The 26,915-nt window shown below is 40.1% G+C and overlaps 1 protein-coding gene across 1 annotated transcript; it reads right to left on the reverse strand.

Moving 5' to 3' along the window:
• Positions 1-9,780: 9,780 nt before the first annotated feature.
• On the reverse strand, positions 9,781-19,399 carry LOC123504288 (proline-rich extensin-like protein EPR1). The gene is made up of 3 exons (XM_045254695.1): positions 19,287-19,399; positions 12,002-12,199; positions 9,781-11,628 (listed from the first exon to the last, which is right to left on the reverse strand). Exons 2-3 carry the CDS (start codon positions 12,197-12,199, stop codon positions 10,966-10,968), a joined length of 861 nt encoding a protein of 286 aa, XP_045110630.1. The 5' UTR covers positions 19,287-19,399; the 3' UTR covers positions 9,781-10,965.
• Positions 19,400-26,915: the final 7,516 nt, after the last annotated feature.

Here is a 26,915-nt window from a genome sequence, read left to right on the forward strand (position 1 = left end):
CGATATCTGTTGAATCTGGCAACTTCAACGGGAGTTTGGGTCCTCTCCTAGTGTTTCCTTATATTTGAAACATTGATATTTACATGTCATTGTGATCAGGGTAATAAAGGAAACTAAGTTTGCTTTTTTTCTAAGAGCATAATATAGAAAAAGTTATGTCTACAGGTGGCAGTTTATGTATAAGACAAGCAAACCTGTGTGCACTCATCCACTCTATCCAGAAGCTTAACTAATTTTCAAAAGTTCCCAATAGTTACACAACTACCATTGGTCTACTGTTTCTATCCAGTTATCTACAAACACGTACACATTCACGGCAGCAACATGCAAAGTACATTAAATACTCCGGAGCAAAGCTGCCTCACCTTGTTTCATTAATCAGCTAACTCTTGCACACTTTCAGACCAAAGCTATTTTTCATTTACCATCGACGATTTTATATTCGAATCAAGATTTAAACGACGATTGAGAACTTTCGGCCTAAAGTTGTTGAGGGCCGTGACGGCCTTGGGCGCCGCACGGGGGAAGGAGGTGGCTGTTGGGTCCGGCCTGGGGCCCAAGGCAGGAACTGGCTGCAGGTCCTTCTTTTCCTTAGTGGCCTCAAGCTTCACTACTAGTCGTCCACTTGCAGCGCCTCACACTAGGCAAGGGTCGCCATAAGCAAGAGATCAATGTCTACCACTCACCAGATGGTGCCATGAGGGGCCCTAAAGGGGTGATAAGGGCTCCTTGCATAGAATATGATGGTGAGTGGTGTGTACGGGTCCCCTGCTTATAATGACACCGGGCTGAACAACTCGCCATGAACGAGGGCACTCTGTGCGCCATGAGCCAGGCACTGACAGTACCAGTGGTCCTTTAAGTTAGGTTAGGTTAGGTTAGATAAAAAGGACTCACTTTATGACAGTGTTTGGGGAGTGATGTGTGGCGGGTCATTGCTCATGGCGACCCGTGTGAGGCATTGCAAGGTTGCATTGTCACTGCTTTCATAACCACGGACTGGGTGAAACGTTTCGTCCCAGTACCTGTGTAGGTAATAATACTTTGAATCGTTTCGCCATCGCCGCATCGCTACCCTCGATAAACGGATCGTTATCCTCTACAAACCTGTCGTGGAATCCCATTGTTAACGTGGACTCATTTTCCCTTGCGGCTTCAAGCTCACTGGTTGTCGTCAACTTGCAGCGCCTCACACTAGGCAAGGGGTCGCCTTAAGCAGTCTGCCGTGTCTACCGTCCACCAGATGATGGCGTGAGGGGCCTTTAAGGGGTGATAAGGGCTCCTTGCATAGAGTCTGGTGGTGAGTGGTGTGTACGGGACCTCTGCTTATAATGACACCGTGCTGAACAACTCGCCATGAACGAGGGCACGCTGTGCGCATTGCACCAGGCACTGACAATACCAGTGGTCCTTTACGGGGTGAAAAGGACTCACTGACAGTGTTTGGGGAGTGGTGTGTGGCGGGTCATTGCTCATGGCTACCCGTGTGAGGCGCAGTAAGGTGGCAGCGTCACTCTCCTCGCACTCAAGGGTCTGGGTGAACTCTTACGGGGTGAAAGGGTTCGTCTCAGTACCTGTGTAGGCAAGTGAACTTCAATTGCGTCGCAGTGAGGTGGCAGCGCCACTCTCCTCGCACCTAAGGGTGTGGGGTGGACCCTTACGGGGTGAAAGGGTCTGTCCCAGTACCGGTGTAAGCAAGTGAACTTCAATTGCGGCGCAGGAAGGTGGCAGCGTCACTCTACTCGCACCCAAGGGTCTGGGGTGGACCCTTACGGGGTGAAAGGGTTCGTCCCAGTACCTGTGCAGGCAAGTGGACTTCAATATTGTGTCGTGAAATCGCATCGTGAGAACTGGAACCACATCGACATCGTGGAAACACGCATCGTTACCATGGAAACTGAAATTGCATCTTGATCGTGGAAACTCGCATTATTATCGTGGAAACGGGAAAGGCATCTTTATCATGGAATGGTACCGTTGTTTTGGAAACTCGCATCGCTATCGAGGAAACTGGAATAGCACTATTATCTTGGAAACTCGGAGTGCTATCAAGGAATCTGGAATCACATCTTATCATACACACTGTTATCGTGGAAGCTCTCGTGATCGTCGTTCGTTTCGTTATCTCTGAATTACTTAATTAGTCTTGGTATTATTCTTAGCCTCCGTAATAATAGAGATGTTGGTCATTTTTATCTTATCTCTTTTACTGTATTTTTTTCTTGGTGTATAGTTTAGTGTTCTTCAACCTTTTCTAAGTTCGTGCACCTTTTCGAGAAGCAAGGAGGACTATAAAGAAATGCTTCAATATTTGTAATTTTCCCCTACTTTAAGACTGAAAATCGATAGATAACATTATTGTATATCTACCTGAAGCTATAGTTTTTCGGTCCTAAACAGTCGCTATAGAGTGCGAAATGTACTATAACAAAATGCCACATCTCAAACACATCAGGCCAGTGTTCCATCTGAGTGTAATATTATGAATAAATCGTAATACTTTGATTAATGTCAATAGGAGAGGACCCAAACTGTCACATTTTCAGTGTTCGCAGGTTGGATTAATTCAGGAGTGGGTCAGCATCGTCTCGCGGTACAGAGTAGTCGTCTCTAAACACTGTATTACGATGTATTTATTGATTTACCATGCTTTTACTCGCTCCATTATTTTTCTGTTATTATTCTATCGTGGTATTTCTTTATAGTTACTTGAGTTTATACGACTAACATTATGATATAGAGCAAAACATATAGTCTGGTGTACCAAGATCTTTCATTTTTAGAGACTTAAATACAGCACGGAACCTTAACACACATTTCACCTCGCATCTGCACAGGTTAATTCTTCACAAGGAATGAGTAGAGCAATATTTGTTCGGTTTTCTTTATGAGAAAAAAGAAAATTAGCGGCCGAAACAGAAATAGTCCGAGGGTGCTGTAGTGTTTTCATCACCGTGTTCCTAAGCTCTGTCTTGCCATAGCCTGAACATGGTATTCAGTTCAGTTCAGTTGATAGGCGGAAGTGTAGCCTGGATATCGGCACTTCCTGATGTGTTTTGGTTTGGGTTTTGTCTGGGTCTGTAGCTGTAATTAGTTATTATTTAAAATTTTACTCTATGTTCTCCTATTTTCCAAAAATCATATATCATTTCTTTATTTTCTTTTATACTAGATTTTTCAAAAAGTAATTTTCCAATGAGGTGTTTTTCATTTTCTGGGAAAGGACGCTACCAATTGGGGTGTTTGGATCTTTCATTATTATTATTATTATTATTATTATTATTATTATTATTATTATTATTATTATTATTATTATTATTATTATTTGTGTGTGTGTGTGTGTGTGTGTGTGTGTGTGTGTGTGTGTGTGTGTGTGTGTGTGCTCAAGTTCAAGTTCAACAAGTTTATTCCATATAATATAAACATACAATAATGCATATATGAAATTAGAATCAATAACATGGATAAGGTCTGCAGAGATTAATCTCGTGTGTGTGTGTGTGTGTGTGTGTGTGTGTGTGTGTGTGTGTGTGTGTGTGTGTGTGTGTGTGTGTGTGTGTGTGTGTGTGTGTGTGTGTGTGTGTGTGTGTGTGTGTGTGTGTGTGTGTGTGTGTGTGTGTGTGTGTGTGTGTGTGTGTTATCAGCAAACTATGGTATTATACCGGTTACACCCTCATCTATAGAGTTTAGAGACAAGGAAGAAAACACGTTCTTTTAAAACTGACCCCTGTGCCATCCCGCTGGTTACGTCAGTCCACTTTTTATATACAAGAAAACTAATGCGTGGTCGCTATCATCAGAATATGATGGGTTAATTAGTGTGAGTTATATTCACTTATTGCTTTTCTGAATAGTGTGTTTCCTCTTCATGACACAAAAAAATAAAGTCTGTATCTAGTTTATGAGATGAATAAAGAGTAATTCATGTATCAATAAAGGCAGACAGAAAAGCACGTTTTATTTGGACTAGACATTAAAATACTGCGTTACTAAGTCATAAAGAAAAGTCATTCATAGAAAGTCACTCCGTTCTGAAAGACAAAGAAAAAGATTGTTTCCTTCCGTGACAAGGACGTGGAGCCTTCGTTCAGATCTTCTCGGCCTCTCTGTCATCTGTCTGTCACAGCAGCACCACTGTGGCTTGCCCTTTAGATTACTGTGCGTACTTTCTTGTGCCAAACATTGTACTACAACAGTTCATCTTTCCACAGTAGTGTGGTTGTTTTGCTTGCCGGCGTTGTTGTCTTACAGGTCTTCCCTCCGGGACAACATATCATCATCTACAGGCAAAACTTTCTTTTTGACGTCTGATGCGCCTCAGTCTAGTGGTCTTGTTTTGCATCTGCGAGGTTCGCTTCTGCATCTGTTGAGTTCAATTATAAAGACCCGTCATCTTGTCTTCCAATTCGACTGTCTTATTCTGCAAATCCAATGTTTCTTTTTCCAGGCCTAATGTTTGGTCTTCAATATCTACTGTCATGTTCGAAAGTTTCGCCATCATGTTCTCTAAATCCGCCATCTTGTTCTGTAGATCTTTAATCTGGACCTGCAGACTCTGAGTTCCTTCCTGCAGGTCTCCTGTCTTGTTCTGGAGACTCTCGGTCATCTCCTGCAAACTCACAACCATGTTTTCAATCTCAGTGGCTTGTGTCCACACGCACCATCATTCGCCCCATAATGACAGTCTTCATTAACATCGCACCTGTTTCGTTTTCTGTTCGCATCGTCTTGTTTTCCACTCCTAGTATTCTGTTTTTCATTTCATTCGATATTTTCTCTAAGTCTCCTGTTCGGTTTTTCAAGAGTGTTGTTCGGTTACACACACACACACACACACACACACACACACACACACACACACACACACACACACACACACACACACACACACACACACACACACACACAACAACAACAACAACAACAACAACAACAACAACAACAACAGAGAGGGTCTGGGTTTGAGTCCTGGGAAGCGGCGAGGCAAATGGGCAAGCCTCTTAATGTGTTAACCTAGCAGTAAATAGGTACGAGATGTAACTCGAGGGGTTGTTGCCTCGTCTTCCCGGTGTGTGGAGTGTGTTGTAGTCTCAGTCCTACCCGAAGGAGGAGGAGGAGAAGAGGGGAAGGAGGACCTGTAGATATTATTTTATGATGTGTTTTAACTTAGAAAATACAAATGAATAATAAATCTGTGTTTCTCTGGCTTATAAAAGTTTCTTTCTGTTATATCGCACTAAAGTTTAATTTGTAATCCACAGTCAGAAAGTAACAAGTCGCTCTGTGGGAGCCAAAAATGGAGTCACAAAATCGCAGTAGTACCATATACGATGGCAAAGTCGTAAAGTCAAAATCTCACTTGAAAAAGATAAAGTCGCCGCCAGCTCAGGAGTCTACATTCTTATTACTGGGTCGGCAATCTGATGAGTCATGAGCTCAAGCTATGAAAGAAAAGTTGAAATAATAGTTATATAATTCAGACAGCCCCCAAGAGTACTCATGCTCAAGTAGAGACGATACATTTTGCTCTGGGAAGGAAAAAGTCCCTAATCGAGGTAGAAGTGTACTATATCATTACTTCATCACATACTCCAGCTAGCGACACGAAGGGGTTAAGTAGGTGTATCAAGGGCGAGGGTCAGTCTGGATTGGTTTCTGGAGTGATTGGCGTTGGATTGATAAGAAAGTAAAGTATGTACGTGTAAAGTTAGTAAACTGTAACCTTGGGTCCGTCTATGCGAGTGAAAGGTCGAGAGTGCTGCATCTCTTAACGCCTTATAATACGTAGATGGTAGATTGCATGGTTTTTCTCCTTCTGTGCAGATGTAAGTGAGGGGACTTGGCGGAGGTGATCAGAAAACCAGGGCGTACCAAGAGTCATGTCAGGACTCTCTCTCTCTCTCTCTCTCTCTCTCTCTCTCTCTCTCTCTAGAAAATCTGAATAACAATTTCTGACAAGAATCAAACCTATCAGATTACCTAATTTTATCATATTTTATTACTGTACACGTAATTGACTTGCAAGAGTGTTTTACGCAATATTCAGTTTTCTTTTTCTTTTTTTTTTTACTTTATATTTTTTTTTCCCAAGTGAGAAGTATATATATATATATTTTTTTTTTTTAATGTGGAGTCAGAGAACAAGAGATAGAAATGGTAAACTATGGCCCACTAAAGCATTGTGATTTATTTTCCTTTTCTAAAATGATTTGTGGAGAGTTTGCCAGCCACAGCGACATGACCACTTCGATCTTCAACTGTTGCTTCCATACGTAAGTCAATTATACCTTGAAAGATAAACAATTACTAGTAAGTTGTGTAAATAGTCTGCTTTTTATTTATTCTATTTGTTTTCTTATTTATTTATCCATCTATTATCTCTATATAAAAGTTAGAGGTTCCCAAAAGAGTTTAAAGCAAATTCCATGATTACGAGGTGTACTATGAAGATATTTGCCCTTCTGACTGCGGTACACATAATATAGGCTATTACCAACATTTTTTTCCTCAGTGGTCTCCTTTCCAGAATATACTTTACGTTTTCTTATCTTCATAATTTTATATCTAATTAATAAGAGACGATTTGGGATTGTCTCCTTTCATACTGTAGTCGGTAGCAGGTACGAGGGCGTCACCTTGTATACCACCTACCGTCCTATGAAGCGATATATGGCTACTGTTTTCTCGTAACCTTTTGTAGCCTTTGACATGAGGCCCTGAACTAATATAGACTCACAAGGAAAAAAATCGATGGAAGAAAGAGATCGCTATGGTAATATTGCTGTTTAATAGTGTAACATTTTCAATTTAACTTGCACTAATCTTCAAATAATTTCACAGCTTTCAGTCAAATTTTATCCATTGCCTCTAACCCAGTCTAGTTTTGTGATGTACGTAAACTTCTTACAATTTCATAGATGCAAGCTAGATTTAAGTCGTTCCAGTACCATGATGGCTTTCCATATTCATTTTGGTTACTATTTGGTGATTTCATACAACTTCAGAAACTTATATGGGGGATTAAAATAGTGAAGACTGTGACCATTAATCTTCTGACCTCCATAGGTCCTTCGTTATGTCAATGAAATGGTCTAATCGTACACAAATCTCAAGGTAAAAATCTGTCCCGGTATTGAAGGGATTATTATTGTAACAACGATTATTATTATTACTGTGACGGATTATGATTAAGCGACTCACTAATTTACAATCAATTTTATCCTTGTCAACATTATATACATCTTTTTTTTTTCATCTTCTACCCTCTGTTCCCCATTCCTCTTTTTCTTTCCCCATCCGGTCATCTCCTTTCACTTTCATCTGGGTTAAGTTGGTCCGGTTGCCGCAATGTGTGTGTGTGTGTGTGTGTGTGTGTGTGTGTGTGTGTGTGTGTGTTCTCAAGGTCTCTCTAGAAATACTTCCTTCTTTCCTTAATTTTAATACTTCCTCTCCTCCCTCTGTCCTTCCTTCTTTCTTTCTTTCTTTTTTCTTATCTCTTCCTGCTATGTTCTATTTCACCTACTTACTTTTTTCTTTTGTTTCCTTTACTTCTATACATGAATTTCTCGCATCTATGCCTTCCGTCCTCTTTTTTTGTCTTCCTGAGGTCCTTCCCTTTCTTTTGTATGCGTCACTGTCACACCCTCCTTTTCTTTTGTGTTGCTTCTCTGCCTGAGGGTAATTAGGTCTTGAAGGTCAGGTGGTCAGAGAAATGGGCGTTGCTTTCATTCTATCCCATTTAACCTAGTTCTTCGTCAGCTAATTTTATATAACCCACAAAAACCTTAGACATGTGTAGCCTTTCACTCCTTTTGTCTCAGCGGGGATTCCATTGATGTTTTGCGAGTCTTTGGGGCGTTAAAAGGATGTCCATACACTCCATATCATACCTAGCCTTTGTGTCCACTGGCGTCATTGTGAAGGTGTGTTTATGAGCCTGCCTTTTATGTTATGAGGTTGATCTGTCATGTTCTCTCATTTCTGTACGTTTTTATCTCTCATTTCCTTTTACCTTTAAACCTTACTTCCTTTCTCTCCAAATGGGTTCACCTGTGGGTACTTATAGTGCAGTAGCAGTATAAATATGTGGTCTTGTTTTTATCATATTCAATGTTGTAGCTATTATACAAAAATGAAAGAGATATACGGTACACACGAATCCACGTAGTTACTTTGATATTCAGAGTCGCATTTCTAGAACGTTAATTAGTACTAGCATCACTCAGATCGGTATGTTAGGACTTCTATTTACCTTTATTCAGTGGAAGAATATCCAGCCTAGCGCGAGGCTTACTCCTTATCTACGGGGTTTGCTCTAAGGTCAATTGAATTTAATGCCGTTTCGTGGTCATTCACTGAGACGTGAGATCGAGGATACCGCCCATACCCTAGACATAGCTATGGTCTCTCTCTCTCTCTCTCTCTCTCTCTCTCTCTCTCTCTCTCTCTCTCTCTCTCTCTCTCTCTCTCTCTCTCTCTCTCTCTCTCTCTCTCTCTCTCTGTTGTAGAGGTGGTGTGTTCACTATGTGACAACATGGCTTGAAGTAGAAATACCACTACCAATGCCAACTTGAACACGTGTACGTGGAGATGGATGTAGGATCGGGAATAAGGGATTTCATTTATTTACCAACTAGGAAACACTGCTGGGACAAAGCTTCGTGTTATGGTGCAGAAATGTACCATGTTTTGCAACAAATCCTTTAGAGGTTCTGATTTCTTCTTTATAGACCAGCGACAATAGCACTGAAGGTGTCTAGTGGAAAGCTACCGAGATGTTCCTTTTAATGGGTGAGAAATCTAAGAGTGAAGGCTGCTTTTCTTAGACATTCTCTATTACAAACACCTTGTCCATGTAAATTTGGTGCTTCAAAATGTAGGAGTTTGGTGCAGATATATTGTTTTTTATTAGATGAATTACCAGAAACTAGAATCAACATGACAAATGTTAAGATATAAATAAAAGTAACTAGAGTGCACTAAATTCTTTTTTACCACTGATGTACAGAGGTAGTAAAGTGTAGCGGCAGTGACTGCAGTCTCATCGCTAACTTCTTTCCATGCTATGTATCCTGTAAATAAAGTCACGACCAGCGAATGAATCTCAGTGGACAGTTTGCCATCAGCTCACCACGGGTCTGTACTGTTGATAAGATTGACTTAATTAATCACTGCCTTGCTTCAGCCACAACCTGACTTCGATCTGAAAGTGATGAGTTGCTACACTCCATTCCATCACAGTTGTCTGCATTATGAAAATGAATGAAGGATGAAGTATAGATGATAAGTATGTTTTCGAGATCTTTTCAATTTAAATCAGGTTCTATAGTGCAAGTTCAGAGCATAAAAACAGAGAGCAATGAGGGTGAAATGAGCCATCGAGAAAATCAGGCTTCTTAGTGTTTGTGGTTTGTTTTCGGTCAGTAAGATGATCGATGGATTTTTCAAATTTAATTAAGTAACAGATGTCGTATTGTTATTAGTAGTTGAATGTGTAGTCTGAGCCAGGTAATATTCTCTCTCTCTCTCTCTCTCTCTCTCTCTCTCTCTCTCTCTCTCTCTCTCTCTCTCTCTCTCTCTGCGAATGTCTTCTATGTCACAAATGTTGTATGAATGTAGTACAATATTTTTTTTTTCTCTATTTTTGTGCTTTTTCTTCTAAGAATGCATTCATAGTGTGTGTGTGTGTGTGTGTGTGTGTGTGTGTGTGTGTGTGTGTGTGTGTGTGTGTGTGTGTGTGTGTAAATTATATGAAAGAAAGAATAAGTACATCACTTAATTCATGGCTTTATTAGTGTTGTAAAAACAAGTGAAAACAAAGTGGTAAAATGATACACTACAACAATGACACTTATGCAAATGTTAGATACACATACTCGTACCTCCGCCTCGTGAAGACTGGGAGGGGCGCTCTTAAATAATGGACAACGGCAAATTATAAAGAAAAAATGAAAAAAAAAACAAGTCAAGGTAAAGAAGAAGAGAAAAAAAAATTACGTTAAAAAAATAATTCACGTAACCCTATCACTAGGTTCAAGTGCGAACAATACAATATTTAAAATTACAGTGAAAAGAATTAGATTTAAAACAAAAGAAAGGAATACAAGACCAACAAAATTATACACTATTAATAGGATTGGATGCCAACAATGCTTGATTTGAACCTGGGGCTTGAAATGCATGGCTCTCACAAAAGGCTGCTGAAGGGAACGAAGCTGGATGGATGCTGGGAACACCTCACTCGGGCACATTTTATTGTGTAGCTAACAAGAAGGAAGCAGAAGAGACTTTCACTTTGATTGTACGTTATTTCGTTATTCGAGTTCATACTTATCTATTCCTTTACTTATGGTTCTCTCTTCATATGCTAGGCTTGGCACATAGTCTTATAATGATGATAATGATAATAATAATAATAATAATAAAAATAATAATAATAGTAATAATAATAATAAGAAGAAGAAGAAACAAATGAATAAACAGATAGATACATAAATGAAATCATCGAACCTGAAACAACGACACCCATGAGTGACTTCAGTTCCGGAGCCTCGAGTCAGTGTCGAGAGCTCAGAGAAAGGGAAAGGAAATAGTACACTTAAGTAACAGTGAGAAGATAGACTCGCCCACGCTCAGGTGAATGTTGCATGTTGAAGAACGTGGAAAAAAAATGAAAAATTTACCTCCCTGACTTTGAAATCTTAGTGCTCTGTCTTTCACACACACACACACACACACACACACACACACAATGAGAGTTAAAACCATGCAGTTAATAAGAATGATATTATACATGCAACTTACGTCGTCTCTGTTGCGGACAATAGACCTATATCTATAACACACAGAGGACTTAACGCTAGGGAAACTGGAGAAACAATATAAAAAAAAAACTAAATCGTGGATCATTTCTCTACAACTAATATCTGACTTGTCTCTGAAGAGCAGCGTTGTGGGGGAGGGCGCTTAGTACCCAAAAGACGGAGTAGGGGTAGGGGCTCCATAGGTGGGCGCCGGTGCCTGGTAAGATGGCGCAGGTGGCTCGGGGGCGTGATAAATGGGCGCTGGAGGTTCATAGGTTGGTTCAGGGGCTTTGTAGATAGGCTCAGGGGGACTGTAGATAGGTTCAGGGGGACTGTAGATAGGCTCAGGGGGACTGTAGATAGGCTCAGGAGGGCCATAGGAGGTTGGTGGGGGACCGTAGGTAGGCTCTGGGCAGTGGGTGATGTAACGCTGCTGGTGCTTGACAACTGTGGTGTACTGTGGGATCAGCTGGGTGGAGTATGCCAGCTTGGTGACGTGCTGAGTGGTGGTGATGTAATGTGGTGTGTACTCCACCTGTGTAGAGTAGCGAACCTGCGTCGTGGTGACTATCTGGGTGACGTAGGAGGTCTTGGTGAGGTAAACGCTGCTGTACTTGGTGTCCGTCATGTACTCGGTCACGTACTGGGTCCTGATGTCCGGCACGTACTGGGTCTTGTGCACGACTCGGGTTTGCTCGTAGGTGGTGGTGACGTACTTAGGCACATACTGGCGCTCGTACTTGGTGATGAGCTGAGTCTGCAGGTGGGTCTTGTAGAGGGTCGTGGGCACCAGCTGGGTCTTGTACACTGTCTTGTGAACCGGCACCTGCGGCAGATCGGATCCATGTGAGTGTTAAGTAGTGCATAATTGTCAAAAGCAGTGATGTTGTATTGTATAAAGTGTTTTAACCAATAGAAAAGTAATATATGACTATCTCCACCAATCATAAACGTCGTAATTCCTCATCTTTATACTTTATTAGAAAAAGCATTAATCTGTATTGGATTAACTAACCTGCAATTTATCTAAACAATACAAGGAACAACACAGCAACCATCATCATCATCATCATCATTACAGGAAAGAGGGAGACCAAACCAATGAAAAGATAAAGTTTAACAAGAACGAGAAAATACAATAATAGTGTTTATAAGCCACACCACCACCACTGTTACCAATCCCAGCCACCATTACTAACCTGCTCAACCTTCGTCTGGTACTGAGTGACGTATTTGATCTGTGGGTAGCACTGGGAGGGTGGTGGGCCGTAAGTGGGAGCTGGGGGAGGGCCATAGCTTGGGGGTGGAGGTGCACCATAGCCTGTCGCGGGGAGGTCAGGGGAGGGGCCGCCCAGGGCTAACCCGAGGGTCGCCAGTAGCGCCACAAAGCGGATCATCTGAGGAAGAAACGTGTGATCTTGAGGAAGGGTAATAGAGAATGAAGTAGGAGTCTGTAGGTGTTATTCTTGAGTATGCTGAATTCATATAGTGTTTGTTACTCTCTCTCTCTCTCTCTCTCTCTCTCTCTCTCTCTCTCTCTCTCTCTCTCTCTCTCTCTCTCTCTCTCTCTCTCTCTCTCTCTCTATGCATTAATTGAAATAAAACTAAATAATGTATTATTCCTACCAAATACTTAATCATCGTCAACAACACAATTAAAAATATCATGTTCCCGTAAATATACTCCTAAAGTCACCTGAGCATTTATTACCTATGGCATTAATAAACAAACCCAAACAATGAGCTATATCCGAGTTCCCTGTGGCAGGTATTTACACTATCAAACACACATAATTTCTTCACAGCAGCGAGAACCTCTTATCGTAACAGCGGACTGCATAACGCGTGTACCCGGAGTCTCTGCGGTCGAGAACCAGGTGGACCTGACCCCACCTCACTTTAAAAACTGGTCGGGGAAAGTAACAGAGGTCGGTCGGGGAAAGGAAAGGGTCGGTTGGGCTAAGCGGTTTAGTCAAGGTTCTCCTCGTCGAAAGGGAAAGTGAACTGGATCAGGGGTGAATGCCAACCTTAAACTTCTTTTCTTCTCTTCCTTTCTCGTCTCCTTTATGACCTGTCTCTCGTCTACTTCAGTCCTTCCTCGTTTTGTCACATGTTTGTTAGTTTAGCGTCCATTAATGTCCTCCTTCTCTTCGCTTTCTACCATTACTATCTTCCTGTTTATTTTCTTCTTCCTCCTCTTCCTTCTTCAAAAACAAGAATAGTAACCAAGACACTTAACAAAACACTAGAGCATTGACATCAGAACGTTTCCCAGCTCGTTAATTAAGAGCGACATCGGAGACGCCCGCTACTTACTCCTTTTAGCCAGAAACGTGTAGCGAGGTGTTACAATGGCTCTTTCAGTGGGGAACTAATTGTACGGTGTGAAAAAAGCAATTACTAACCTGTTTCGTCGTGAGAAAGAAAGAGGTGTTGAGAGATTAGATATGTTTTGTCTCAGGTAATAAGTTGTGAATGTATTATAATGTATGTTTTTATTGATTGCATTAGCATTTTCATTGATTTTAAGTTGTTGTTTTTTTTATTTCTGTACTACTTCGTTTTAATTTCTTGGTAGATGTGTGGTGTTTCTTACAGAGGGTGTATAGAGTATAGTAGATATTAGAACCTGTATCTTTGTTTGTTTATTTACCTATTCATTCATATATTCATAGGCTTATTTGTATATTCACTTATTTGTTTTGCTTATTTCTTTATTTACAATGAATTTATATATTTGCTTATTTATTCACATATTTGTTTTCTTTATTTCTTGATTCACTTATTTATCTGTTTATTTTTTTTTTTTCTTATTGCTTATCATTTGCAGCTACAACGAACCAACACACCACGCATGAGATGACCTTTTCATAAGTCTCTTCCATCACCTTCACTTCACCTGCAGCTATTCATAAACTCAAGTCACCATACATATTTTTTTTTTTATAACCGCACTCCCTGTTCTCCTTTTCCTTGTCTCACGGCCTCTCTATCCTATTATCTTCACTTTTCATCCCTCGTGTCAAATGTATCTTAATCAACTTTCATCCCCGTCAACTCAAAGGCTATAATGTAAATCATCTCAGTGCAACTTTCAAAACTTTTTTTTATATCGAGGTCCTTTCCATGTCGTCTATAATCTGTCAAGTGAAGGTGACACTCCAAATTAAAATTATTCTCTCTCTCTCTCTCTCTCTCTCTCTCTCTCTCTCTCTCTCTCTCTCTCTCTCTCTCTCTCTCTCTCTCTCTCTCTCTCTCTCTCTCTCTCTCTCTCTCTCTCTCTCTCTCTCTCTCTCTGACAAGCACCAATGACAAGATCTAAACAGCACTTGAGGGTCAAGCCAGTGAAAGCTGAGACAAAGGAGAAGGTGTACAAAAGCTAAGTCCTAGAGAGAGAGAGAGAGAGAGAGAGAGAGAGAGAGAGAGAGAGAGCGGGGGTTATAGATATTGTTTTCCTTTTCATGTTGACCACACCGCCTCTCCCTTTGATCACTTATTATTTCATCTTTTTTTTTCTTCTTTTTTGTTCGCAGTGATCGAACCTGAATTGATAGCCATGAGAGATGTTCAGATAGGTTCCAGTCTAATGTGCTCTCAGCGCCACTTAAGAGAAATGGTATAATCCTCTGTATTGCATTCGTCTCAGTGAAGGGAATCGAATGCCTTAATTGTGATGCCGAGTAAGACAACTTTTTGAGTGGACCTGGAAGCAACTCAGGAATATTCATGATTAATAAGTACTTTCGTATCATAAGGTCATTATATACCGTCTGCCCTTCTCCATCTCTCTGATTGCATGTCCACGTACAGCGTTACACTTTGTTCTTGTGTCAGGGAAAGTGAAGAGCCCTCAAGGTGATGTATGAAGTAGTTGCTATTGGCTCCCATGAATAAGTTGAATTTTTTTATTAATCATATTTCGTCCATGCGATTAACCTTTGTCCACACCTCTTCTGTCTTAAGGAAAGGTTAACAGAGATTAAAATTAACATCAGTCCTGCACGTGGCGAAAGGTAAACTGGCTTCAGTATCGTTAACATTGACAAAAGAGCGGTCATAAAGTATGAGTTAGGGAGTGGCCTCATATGCGGTCCGAATGTGGCGAGGAAGATGTATCGGCCCAGGTTACGTCGCAGCATGCATGAGTCAGCAGTGCGTGACCTAACCCGCCTCGGCCAGGTGAAGGGAAACCGCGCCAGATGACAGGAAACACGATATATTCACCCCACTTGTGTTGTGACAGCTATTTTATGCTTTTCCTCGCTTTTTTTTTTCATGTCTCGCTTTCTTTTCAGTTCAATCAATAACCTTTCAATTTTTCTTTCTCCCACTCTTGGTATCTGTTATTATAGACCACGCACCTGAGCTCCGTCGTATTTTGGTAACATTTAGAGCAGTGTAAAAATATGATTTGGAGGGACAGATAGAAGAAAAGAATGAAAGATTGGTTTCGTGTTGTCTGAGCCACAGGAATATTCAACATGCTTTAGTACAATAATGTGTCTAAAAGTTATAAGGAATTATGGGAGACGAATTTCTAGCAGTGAAAGGTTTGACTGACTGAAGGGAGATAGTTTGAGTACTATCCGAAAAATGTACTTCTAAATTTGTACAAGATAAAATGAAAAGTAAATACGATTATGAACGTTTATAAGAAAGTCTAGTAAGAACAAATATCTGTAAAAGTTGCCATTTTTTGTCTTCTTGCGTCGATTCTTTTTAGGAAGGAGAAATGTAATAGATGTTTTTGTTAATCAGGAAGTTTGAAGGTCAGTCAGCGGCGTGGTTGTGATGATGGATGTGTGTGGTGAGAGGGAAGTACGATTTTAATTTAAGAGAGAGAGAGAGAGAGAGAGAGAGAGAGAGAGAGAGAGAGAGAGAGAGAGAGAGAGAGAGAGAGAGAGAGAGAGAGAGAGAGAGAGAGAGAGAGAGAGAGAGAGAGAGAGAGAGAGAGACAGACAGACAGACAGACAGACAGACAGACAGACAGACAGACAGACAGACAGACAGACAGACAGACAGACAGACAGACAGACAGACAGACAGACAGACAGAGAGAGAGAGAGAGAGAGAGAGAGAGAGAGAGAATTAATACCTTGAATCGAGAAAGGAAAAGACAGTTAGTTAATTGGCATTATGACATAATTACGGAAGAAAGTGACTAATTAATTCATTCATTGCATGTTACTCCACAAACATACATTAATGAGAGAGAGAGAGAGAGAGAGAGAGAGAGAGAGAGAGAGAGTGTGTGTGTGTGTGTGTGTGTGTGTAAAGCTCATAGATATCACTTTTTATTTCTTTATTAGCAAGTGTAAATCATCTACTTCAGTTTAATAGGATATGAGCCCAATTTTGACAGCGTACATAGCAGGCGAGTGACATGACGCGAGTGCTTCATTTGCTTGTCATGTCACGCTTCACTGCTGCAATGTATCACGCTACACGAAGCAAGGCTGTTTTGTAGTGACACGCACGCAAAAGTTTGTCTTGGATATAAAGAAATTGAAGTGCAAGAGAGAGAGAGAGAGAGAGAGAGAGAGAGAGAGAGAGAGAGAGAGAGAGAGAGAGAGAGAGAGAGGTTGGTCTGAAGCAGGGAAATCTGAAACTAAAGAATTGTACTGTGCCTTTTACATCGTCCAAGGAGTGAAAGTAAGGGTGAGGTGAAGGTGTAACTGGAAGGGATAATATAATGAGGTTACATACCATTAGTGCAGATCGTATCGTGTGGGTGGTGCCTGCAAGACGACACTGGCCAGAGATATACTATGCCTATTCTATTTATTTACTGTCATTTATTTACTTACGAAAAAAAATGGATAAGAAAGTGAAGACGTATTTTTTTAAGGGGATATTAGGTGTGTGTGTGTGTGTGTGTGTGTGTGTGTGTGTGTGTGTGTGTGTGTGTGTGTGTGTGTGTGTGTGTGTGTGTGTGTGTGTGTGTGTGTGTGTGTGTGTGCTCGTTCGTGCGTCCCGGTGAACGTAATCATATATTATTTTTCCATTGTACAATTCTACAAAGAAATAAATAAGCGAGTACTTGATCATAAAGGCAAGTACAGTTTACCGTTAGTTGATACGCAAACCCAAACAAACACAGACAACAATAACATACTACGGAACTGTCTCCTTTTAAGATATAAGTAACCTTCACACGAGCGACCATCATGCGAGTTGTAAATGGTGGCACGAATACCTTCTTCCTGATAAAACCTGCAGTATTGCTAACTAGTTCAGAAAGGAAGATGAGTAAGAGACCAAAGAAACTAGATTCTTTTGTGTGTATTCGAATCGAAGAAAATACTGGAAGGAGAAGCAACTTTATCAACCACCTTACATTTTATGGGAGTTTTTTTTTTTTTTTTTTTTTTTTTTTTGGAGATGTTTATGTTATTATCAACACTAGCAGAGACACATCGAGGGTTTGCAGTAAAAACGAGAAAGCAACAGAGTGCCACTTCATTACATCGAGATTTTGATCAAGTTTGTGATGCATTTAGAAGCATCTAATAAAACACGTTTCTTCTGGAGGTATTTAAGTCATATATACAAGGAAGGGAAAGTTGAGAAGAAAACAGTTCGTTACACCGAGAATATAATGAAATGAATAAATTCAGATACATTACCCCAACTGAAAATAAATCAAGAAAATATGAAATCAAGATAATTTAACAGATGGTCAGCGATTTAAGTAATCTGGAACGCAAAACATGTATCGTCCATAAGCTGAGAGTCATGAAAAGATAAGCCAGGTGATGTGTGAAGTATACCAAGTGATGCAACTCCTTGATAGTGAGAGTTGATAGGAAATAATATAGTTGGAGTGAGAGTGACGGGAGTTAATGAGCCGATTAGTGTTGCCTCCACTCTCTGTAGTATTGCGGAGTGTATTGATGTACTGGAATGTATGAAACTTGATTGATGTTGAGTTGTATACAGTTCAATCTCTTTCTTTCTTGGAGTGAGAGTGAAGGGAGTTAATGAGCCAATTAGTGTTGCCTCCACTCTCTGTAGTATTGCGGAGTGTGTTGATGTACTGGATTGTATGAAACTTGATTGATGTTGAGTTGTATACAGTTCAACCTCTTGCTTTCTTAATTGTTTGTTTATTTCATTATGTTTATTATTTAGTTATCTATTTGTTTAATTATCTATTTATTCTCCTTATCAGTTCACGATGACATTTCTTTGTGGGGGAGTGGTTACAGAAGGTAAATAATCTATGAAATATCCCTAATAACAAGCTGTTCTCCTAGGAATTTGTTGCTATCATAACAGCAAGGTGAAAATGACAGTGAATATTCAGCAGTTCATTAGGATTGCTGCGTTAATTGCATTGAAATTTCCGTCACTTAATTACTGTAATAAATTCGAAATAGAAGATAATCAATTTTCACTGTCTTAGGATTAGTACTCCAGCTAAATGTAGACCTTGAAGCTTTCCTACACAAATCTCACCTTGTCGCCGCCTTGTACAAGTTTCTAGTGTTACATGGCTGTGGCTTTCCTTCGTGTAACAGAACCGCATTCCCAAACGTTACAGCTTCTCTACTACTTTTCATGAACAGATTTGAGTAAACGCCATTGTGGTTTCTGATGTTATTTTTCATGTTTTTAGTGATAGTTTAGCAAGAATTTTACTTTGTCATTGAAGAAATCTTATGATGAACAGGCTAATAATCAATGTGGTATTTTTAAATTGTTTCCGTAAGAGCATAAAGCTTTTCTAAATTAATAATTTTCTGAGACCAACACACAGATGACAATGATTAACAGCTAAATAAAGAAAATTAAGATAAAAGTATAAAGGAAAGAAAGACTTTTAAAAGAGAGAAATGTTCCATTTTCAATTATGTGATTAAGGTGTGACTGATGGAAACTTGCAAACTTATTAAATCATATAGCGTAAATAAGATGAAGTGGTGCCAGCAAGGATAACCAGAAGAGTAATACCACCTCTATCAAAAAATTGCCTTCTGTCGAGATAAAAAAAAGTGTCTGACTGAATGGTCAACTTGTAAAGTGACCTGGGGCAGTGTTTAAGAGTGCCAGTGCCTGACATTGCCAGTGATGCCGGAAATAATTAAATAATGAGAGAGAGAGAGAGAGAGAGAGAGAGAGAGAGAGAGAGAGAGAGAGAGAGAGAGAGAGAGAGAGAGAGAGAGAGAGAGAGAGAGAGAGAGCAGACAGAGAGAGAGAAAGAGGCAGACAGAGAGAGAAAGAGGCAGACAGAGAGAGAAAGAGGCAGACAGAGAGAGAGAGAGAGAGAGAGAGAGAGAGAGAGAGAGAGAGAGAGAGAGAGAGAGAGAGAGAGAGAGAGAGAGAGAGGCAGACAGACAGACAGAGACAGACAAATAGATAGACGAAAACAGACAGATGGACAGAGAGAGAGAGAGAGAGAGAGAGAGAGAGAGAGAAAGTATTAATTAGTTCAGCAATTCAGAGTTAATTTATTTACGTGTTTGGTAGTATCAGCATCCTTACCTTGCCGACGTCTGGCGGTGAAAAGCAAGTGTGGTACAAGAAGGCGAACGGAGACTCTCTTTATAGCTCTTGCAGTCCCCGCCACAGCAAGTTGCCACACGCCCCAACACTGCCAACCTGCAAGCCTTGAATGTAACCAACCGCGTACCCACGTGAAGTTCAGGAGAGGAAAAAACGGAAACAGTATTTTAGAAGAAACTAGAAACTGGTTTGCGTGTGTGTGTGTGTGTGTGTGTGTGTGTGTGTGTGTGTGTGTGTGTGTTCCTTTCTAGCACGTGATTGAGAAGTTTAAGTCCATTCTTATAATTAGTCGGCTTCAGAAATTACCTACCGAGTAACCACACCTTTTTGGGCTTTTTGAGGGAAGGTGTTACGTTACTCTCACTACAGGTAATCACTATGTGTCACGCAGGTAATTCAGATGACAGTGACAAATAGGGAGTGTCAGTTGGATAGGTCACTGTGGTGGAAGCAGTGATTGTCTTGGCAAAATTTCTTCAACACACACACACACACACACACACACACACACACACACACACACACACACACACACACACACACACACACACTTAGCAGCTTCAGATTGCTACCGGTTTCCATTAATTGGCACCACATGCCTGCCGTGAGGGGTGACATACACACCCTCCCAGAATGTGTGTGAAAGGTCACAACCTCGCCCATAGAATGAACCATATGGGGCATAATTTTCACAGGAAGAGCACCACGAGGAGAATGAAAGCCGTGGGAATAATCATACACAGACAAACACACACACACACGCACACACACACACACACACACACACACACCAAAGAGAAATGTTTAAATACGCATTACTTTTTCTTTGTTGGTAAAGCGGCAAACAGTAATCAGGCATAGTTGGTATACTATCTCTTTTTGATGACCTTGACCTTTTGTTGCGCGGTCTCAGCTTCTACAGCAGTCTAGGAATCCTCACATTTCAAATCTACAGGACGGTGTGTGTCTGTCAGCTCCGTCACCAGCATCCTCTGCATGTTTACACTATTTACATAAACAGGTGGCGACACGCATAGCACATGTGCATTCAGCAGGCCGCCAGTGTTTATTAGAAGTCTACGGGAGACTAGTGGCTGCAAATCATGGCAGCGAGAAAGAAAGCTGCTACATTCTCATGACCTTTGTTTGAGAACTGCAATCTGAAGATGATTCCAAAGTGACTATTTTTTCAACTCTTGCTGATTCATAGACGAGCGTTGTAAGAAAACCCAATATGCAACTTTTTTGGAACATATGAAACATTCGCCATTTTTTTTTCTTTTTTTTTTCGGGGATGGAGTGAGGGTGCGAGGCTGAAAGATGTAGCCTCAATGTTTCACACATCAGCTAATAGATCTTTATCAGATCTTCACCAATCGTCATACGCATGTCGGTATTCATCCATCCATACATTCATACATACATGAATGTTCCCTGCGTACTTACATGCATAGATACATACATACATACATACATCCTGCTGCTGCTGTATGGCTTATAGCAAGTCTTCCTACATTTAGTCATATACCTTTGGGTTTACACGAGTACTTGGTCCATAAGCCTTCACCGTGTAATACTTATTGGAATCAGAGAAGTTGTTCATGTACGGTAATGGCCATGAGTTGTGTAAATAGTGCTGTCTTCTTTGTACAACTTGTTTACTCCTGCACAGATCTTGTTAGAATTTTTTTTCTCTTTATCTAGGAAATATAAAAAAATAATTCTTGGGTTTACATCATTTACGAAAAGAATGTAAGTAAATACGAGAGTAAATTTCTACTTAATTCTGTTGATGTACGTGTTTTGAGGGTTGAATTATTTATTTATTTATTTATTTATTTATTTATTCATTTAATTACTTATCTACGTATTTATACTTTTGGGTATTTATCTATATATCTATTCTCTCGTTTATTATTATGGGGCATAGAGTAAATATCACATATTGTCTCATTAGTTACGTCGTGAGAGAGAAAAATTCCTCCATGATGTTGACTTTCCTCAGAGTTTCTCCAGCCATGAGGTCTTCGTGTTCAATATTAGCACGTTGGCAAAGGAGCTGAATGTGACATCACTGCAATTAGAAGTATTTAAAGGTCATTTCATCGATGCCGCCATTAGGGACCCGGTTCTTGCTCTTAGTTTAGTATTTCCCTCAACAGCGCCGGAGATTAGACATGTATTGACACAGAAAGAAGATTGAACCAGGTATCTATTCTAAATAATCCCTTTGCTGATTAGATTGACGTGTACAATTTTGTCGAACAGTTTCTGAAGCTCACGTTTTTCATGACAGACAAGGTTTTGCCCTGAACGGAAGGAGAAAGACTGGTAGAGCACGTGGCTTCTGTTTTTCATGTTGTCAGAAGCCATGCTATTATCGTTCAATTAATAAACTGCATTCAAAACATTTTAACTTATTGCATGAGTATAAATGGTCCAGAGAGAGAGAGAGAGAGAGAGAGAGAGAGAGAGAGATTCTGTAATATTCTCTCTCTCTCTCTCTCTCTCTCTCTCTCTCTCTCTCTCTCTCTCTCTCTCTCTCTCTCTCTCTCTCTCTCTCTCTCTCTCTCTCTCTCTCTCTCTCTCTCTCTCTCTCTCTCTCTCTCTCTCTCTCGTTTTGTTTCTATTTTACAGGATGACTTGTAGAGATTTTTCTTCTTCTTCTTCTTCTTCTTCTTCTTCTTCTTTTCTTCTTCTTCTTCTTCTTCTTCTTCTTCTTCTTCTTCTTCTTCTTCTACTACTACTACTACTACTACTACTACATCATCTTCTTTCTACTGCTACTAAATTCTTTCTGCCTCTCGTTTCATTCGCTCTTATAAAATGACATGCGGATCTTCCTTGCTTCATTTTTATGCCGAATCATCTTCCTCATAAAACTTAACTTCTTTTTCCTTCTCTCTGCGTTACGATTATAATTAACAGAGGAAGTTTCTTCACTCATCCTCGGCTGCAAACATAACACAAGAAAGAGAAATCAGAGCAACATTCTCCCCACTGTTTCTTATATTTTCTTGTAGCACCAGTAAAACAATAATTTCACCCTTGCATTGACATTTGATAGTTACAAAGAGCAGGGAGACTTTGAGTGAAGATTAATTTACAGAACATATGGGAAGAGAGAGAGAGAGAGAGAGAGAGAGAGAGAGAGAGAGAGAGAGAGAGAGAGAGAGAGAGAGAGAGAGAGAGAGAGAGAGTATACATTAATCTTTTCAATGCGTAATGTAACAATTCACAGCTCTACCAGAAATGTAAGGGAAATTTATGTATAACTCTCTATAAGACAGAAAGGGATGAAATATAATATGTTTTACAATTTCCAGGTAATACAGTGTTAAGGTATGGCTGTAGAACAAGGAAAGTTGTCTTAGAATAGTTAATGATTAAGATCACAGCTCCATTCTTACAGTTTGATGTTATCTTATTTGTGGAACTCCTTGTTTGCATCCGTATTTCCATCTACATTTAATCTGAACTCATTTAAGAGAGAGGTTTCAAGACATTTATCCTATTCTTTTTGGCTAATTCTCTTGACCCTTTTCGGGGATTGGCATCTCAGTAGGCCTTCTCGTTTGATCGTTTCTGTTGCTCTTGACCAGTTTTTCCCTCTTATATAAAAAAAAAATGTTTAATGAAAAAGAAAAGGAACAATTTACGGTATAGATGAGACTGGGAAAACCACCTTCTCATTTTACTCACTGCCAAAGGAAGGTCACAGAGCCTTGACACTGGCCCTCGTGCTACTCAGGAAAGTTAATAGACATGCTGACTTTGCTGGCTTGCGTGTGTGGCTGGTGCATGACTGGCCAGTCCGTCCTTCACTCTACCAGGGTGATCTTCGTGGTTTGGGTTCTTCAGTCTCAGGTGTAGAGTGACTAATGAGGTAATGATGATTGTGAAGATGATGAGGAGCAGGATTGATGTTATTATAGTTTATGATGCAGTAGTAGTAGCAGTAGTAGCAGTGGGAGGAGGAGGAAGAGAAGGAATGGAACCAGTAGTAGTAGTAATAGCAGCAACAGATACAATTAACTATGGATGAATTTCAAATGACGTTATAAAGTTAGATCTTACTATTTTAACTGCAAACCACCCTACTCTACACTACAGAGGGAAGTATTTCTTTGTATTAATAGTAAGGGTAAAGTTTTTTTTCATAATAATAGTGTGGTATTATTGTTATAGTTAACTCTGTTATCGTTATTGGTTGTGGCAGTAAGGAAGGAAAATAGAAAGGAGGAAGCGGAATAAGGTCATTTGGACAAGGCGGTGGAAGTGCAGGTGGGTGGGTGTGTACCTTAGTGGCTGTGGTGATGGTGGTGGTTGTGGTGGTGGTGGTGGTGGTGGTGGAGAAAGACAAGTTAGGGGAATGTTGTCTCAAGGAAAAGTGAAGGGATCGCAGACTGAACTTTGCACACACACACACACACACACACACACACACACACACACGACTAAATCAAAAAGCATCTTCAGTTTAGGAGCCTCTAAGAGAGAGACGAGGAGAGACTCAAAGATCTCAATTTTACACGTGGTCAGGTTAGGTGCGCTAGAATCACTGGCTACGAGCGTCTGCCTCCACATGCCTTCGATCATGTGCTGCAAGACGGTTCACTGCTGTTATTGTTCTGTGTTCTGGTTGGTAGAATGTATGTTTATCCATTTAATCATCTACCTGCATATCTATATATCTATTTATCTATCTATTTATTTGCTTTATACAAAGTAATTACTGAGCATATTTAACCCTTTCACTGCTTGACCAATTTTTCCTCTTAACTACCTCTTACTTTTTTGGCATTTACTTTTTGTACAATAGCTTGTTATTCTAAATAGTCCTGTTGCCTAAAATTATGTATTTAACCTCCTATTCTATTTTTTTTTTTTTTACAAATATTGCTGCAAACCGGATTTTTTTCTCTTACGATGGTCTCAATATGAACAAAGACTCATCATAGCAGTGAAAGTATAAAAGTAGACGTTGTAGTCTTCTTCACACTGAATGTTGCGTTTTAGAACCCATCATTAAAAGACGCATAGTGATCGGCGTGATTTAAGAAAGGTGCTCATCATTTATTAGTGATGGTGAATATAGTAACAGTTCATATAACAATATTAATAATGTCGAATCACTATCACCACCACCACCACCACCACCATCGCTATGTTGTTGTTGTTGTTATTTTGTAAGCTTTTCACTCATTAGGTGCATGTTTATCCTTTCCGAATGATGGTGAATATAACAATCATTCATACAGTAATAATGTTGAATCACCATCACCATCACCACTACCACCACCATCGCTATGTTGTTATTGTTATTCTGTGACCTATTCAAGTCATTATAACACATGGTTCCTTATCACAAACTACGCGAAACTTCCTTTTTTTTTTTTTTTTTTTGTCCAGCAGCCCCGCTGAACAATATACACTGGCCAGATACTGAAAAAAATGTCCTTTCAATTTTTTTTTCTTGTCAATGCTTGCAGGCTTTTCTTTTTTCTTTTTTTCTTTTTTAGTTTGTATGGTATAATTATGAAGTGTTGTATACGCGGTCTCTTAGCCCCGTCGAAGGAAAAAAAAAAATAATGATGATAATAATGACAATAGTGATAAGTATCGAACAACTGTGAAAATAACGGTACCGGGAATTAAGACAGCAATCTGTAACTCAAAATACTCACTGTGCAATGCTACAAATGAAGTGCACAATGCTTCGGTTTTATGACAGACTGCGAGTAATGCTCAGAGTTTAGATGAGAAGTGGTGATGCCTTGAATGTACATACGAGCGTCAGCAAATTTCATGAGTCCAGCTACAAATGATGTGATGAATTGTTAAAATCTTAAAACGTGATAGGAATGGAATGTTGCGCAACGTTGAATGATGTGTCTAATATTTTGAGCCAGTACAAGGGATGTTATTGTTCAAAATTAGAAATATCTTGACAAAATTTTGTGACTAGTATTCTTTCTGCAAACACCTTTCTTGGTTTCCTTTGGTGATCTCGCTAAATTTTGGTCGTTATTTGCTAAAGTTATAGTGTTGATCCGCTCCTGAAGCACCACGGTGGATGATGTGAACTTATTCCTTAATACTTGCTCCCCCGTCAGCTTATTCTTGTGTCTGTAAAACGTGACAGATGGGGAAACAAAATTACCTAAGCTTTATTCTTAATGATTGTGACCTGGTGTTAATTGTCTTACCATCGTTCATTGCTTGTTAATTTATTTCCGAACGAGGAAGATTAGGTTAGTGATACAAAAATACTTTTGTTTGTTCTTCACCGTTTGGTCAGATTGTTTTATTCATTGGAACACCAGCAACTATATAGCAGCCAGACTTTATCTAAAATCACATTAAAATTTATTCTGTTCTAAAAAAATGCTATCATACATTCTTAAAAGCACAAGTCCACACGAGCTAACGAATGTTTCAACAACCTAAGAAATCTTATTCAACCTTTGCAACAGTACAGCATAGCAAGAAAAGAACTGATAGTCCGTGATATTGATTTTCACAACAAAATCACTTTAGTAAACGTGAAAAATTAGAAAAGAAGGAAACTCCGACATTGATCTTATCTCCTCACACCTCACCCCGATTTCGTCAGTTCGAATCGCTTGCATGAACCTTGTCACCGCAGCAATAGATTTCATGAATGTGTTTAATGTACTTATATAACTTTTCAATAAAGCTGTGACTTTTCTTACAATGATATAAATGACAATATTAGATCCGTAAGTGATAAGTGTAAAGAACATGGACTTGTACCGCAGCCCCAAGGATTCAGACGTAGCTGTTTCGAGCGGTCGCCGCAGAATGTACGGGTGGAAAGGAACCAGCGCAGGCAGTCCCGCCTCGGCCATCATGGCAGCTCCAGGAGTATGAAGCTGTACATTTGTTACCCTAGTGCAATATTCCGGAAGGAGGTGATTTTGCAACCATCAACGTAAAAGTCATCCCCTATCGATTTGCGCAGGAAAGAGTGTACGGTTGGGAGTAGAGAAACAGGTGGGTGGCTTGTGTCTGTTGGATAATAGGACAGGGTGGTAGAGGTGTTTGTCGATCTTCACTCGGCAGTGGAAGTGGCGGGCCATGTAGCTGTTAACAACATATTGGTGCACACGAGACGTTTATAGTCCCATTAATATTCCGCCCATCTAGATTGTCGCCCAGTTAGAATGGAAGCAAACTTTTTCCTTACTCCATCACGCTTTCACTTCGCGTCCGTATTGTCATCTAGCCAGGCAGACAACAAACCTTCTTAAGAAATGGTGTCGTTCCCTAGCTTGTTTAACCTGGCTTCACACTTAACCTCAGAGGAGGCGGACAGATTATATTTTCCTTGGTTACCACTTATCCACTGTTGTAACTTTACAGATTAACTTTTTACTCACCAGGAGTGACATTTCAGCGAGAGTTTACGTACGAGTATATGTAATATGTATTTGGCCTGGGGGGAGGCATTTGTCGACCTTAGATAGCACGTAGGTTGTAGGTTGTGACGTGGACTATCAGTCTGAGGTGTTTATTATAGAGCAGTGATGCTTGCTTTCAGTGTTACGCCCTGGGAGTATATGCTAAGTAACGTCCTGATGCGTG

The sequence above is a fragment of the Portunus trituberculatus genome, chromosome 15, assembly GCF_017591435.1.
Source record: "Portunus trituberculatus isolate SZX2019 chromosome 15, ASM1759143v1, whole genome shotgun sequence".
NCBI lineage: Eukaryota > Metazoa > Arthropoda > Malacostraca > Decapoda > Portunidae > Portunus > Portunus trituberculatus.

Coding starts and splice junctions, on each gene's coding strand:
- LOC123504288 (XM_045254695.1), bottom strand. CDS start 12,199: ATGATCCGCTTTGTGGCGCTACTGGCGACCCTCGGGTTAGCCCTGGGC. Junction 11,629..12,001: donor ACCAGACGAAGGTTGAGCAG/GTTAGTAATGGT, acceptor GATCTGCCGCAG/GTGCCGGTTCACAAGACAGT.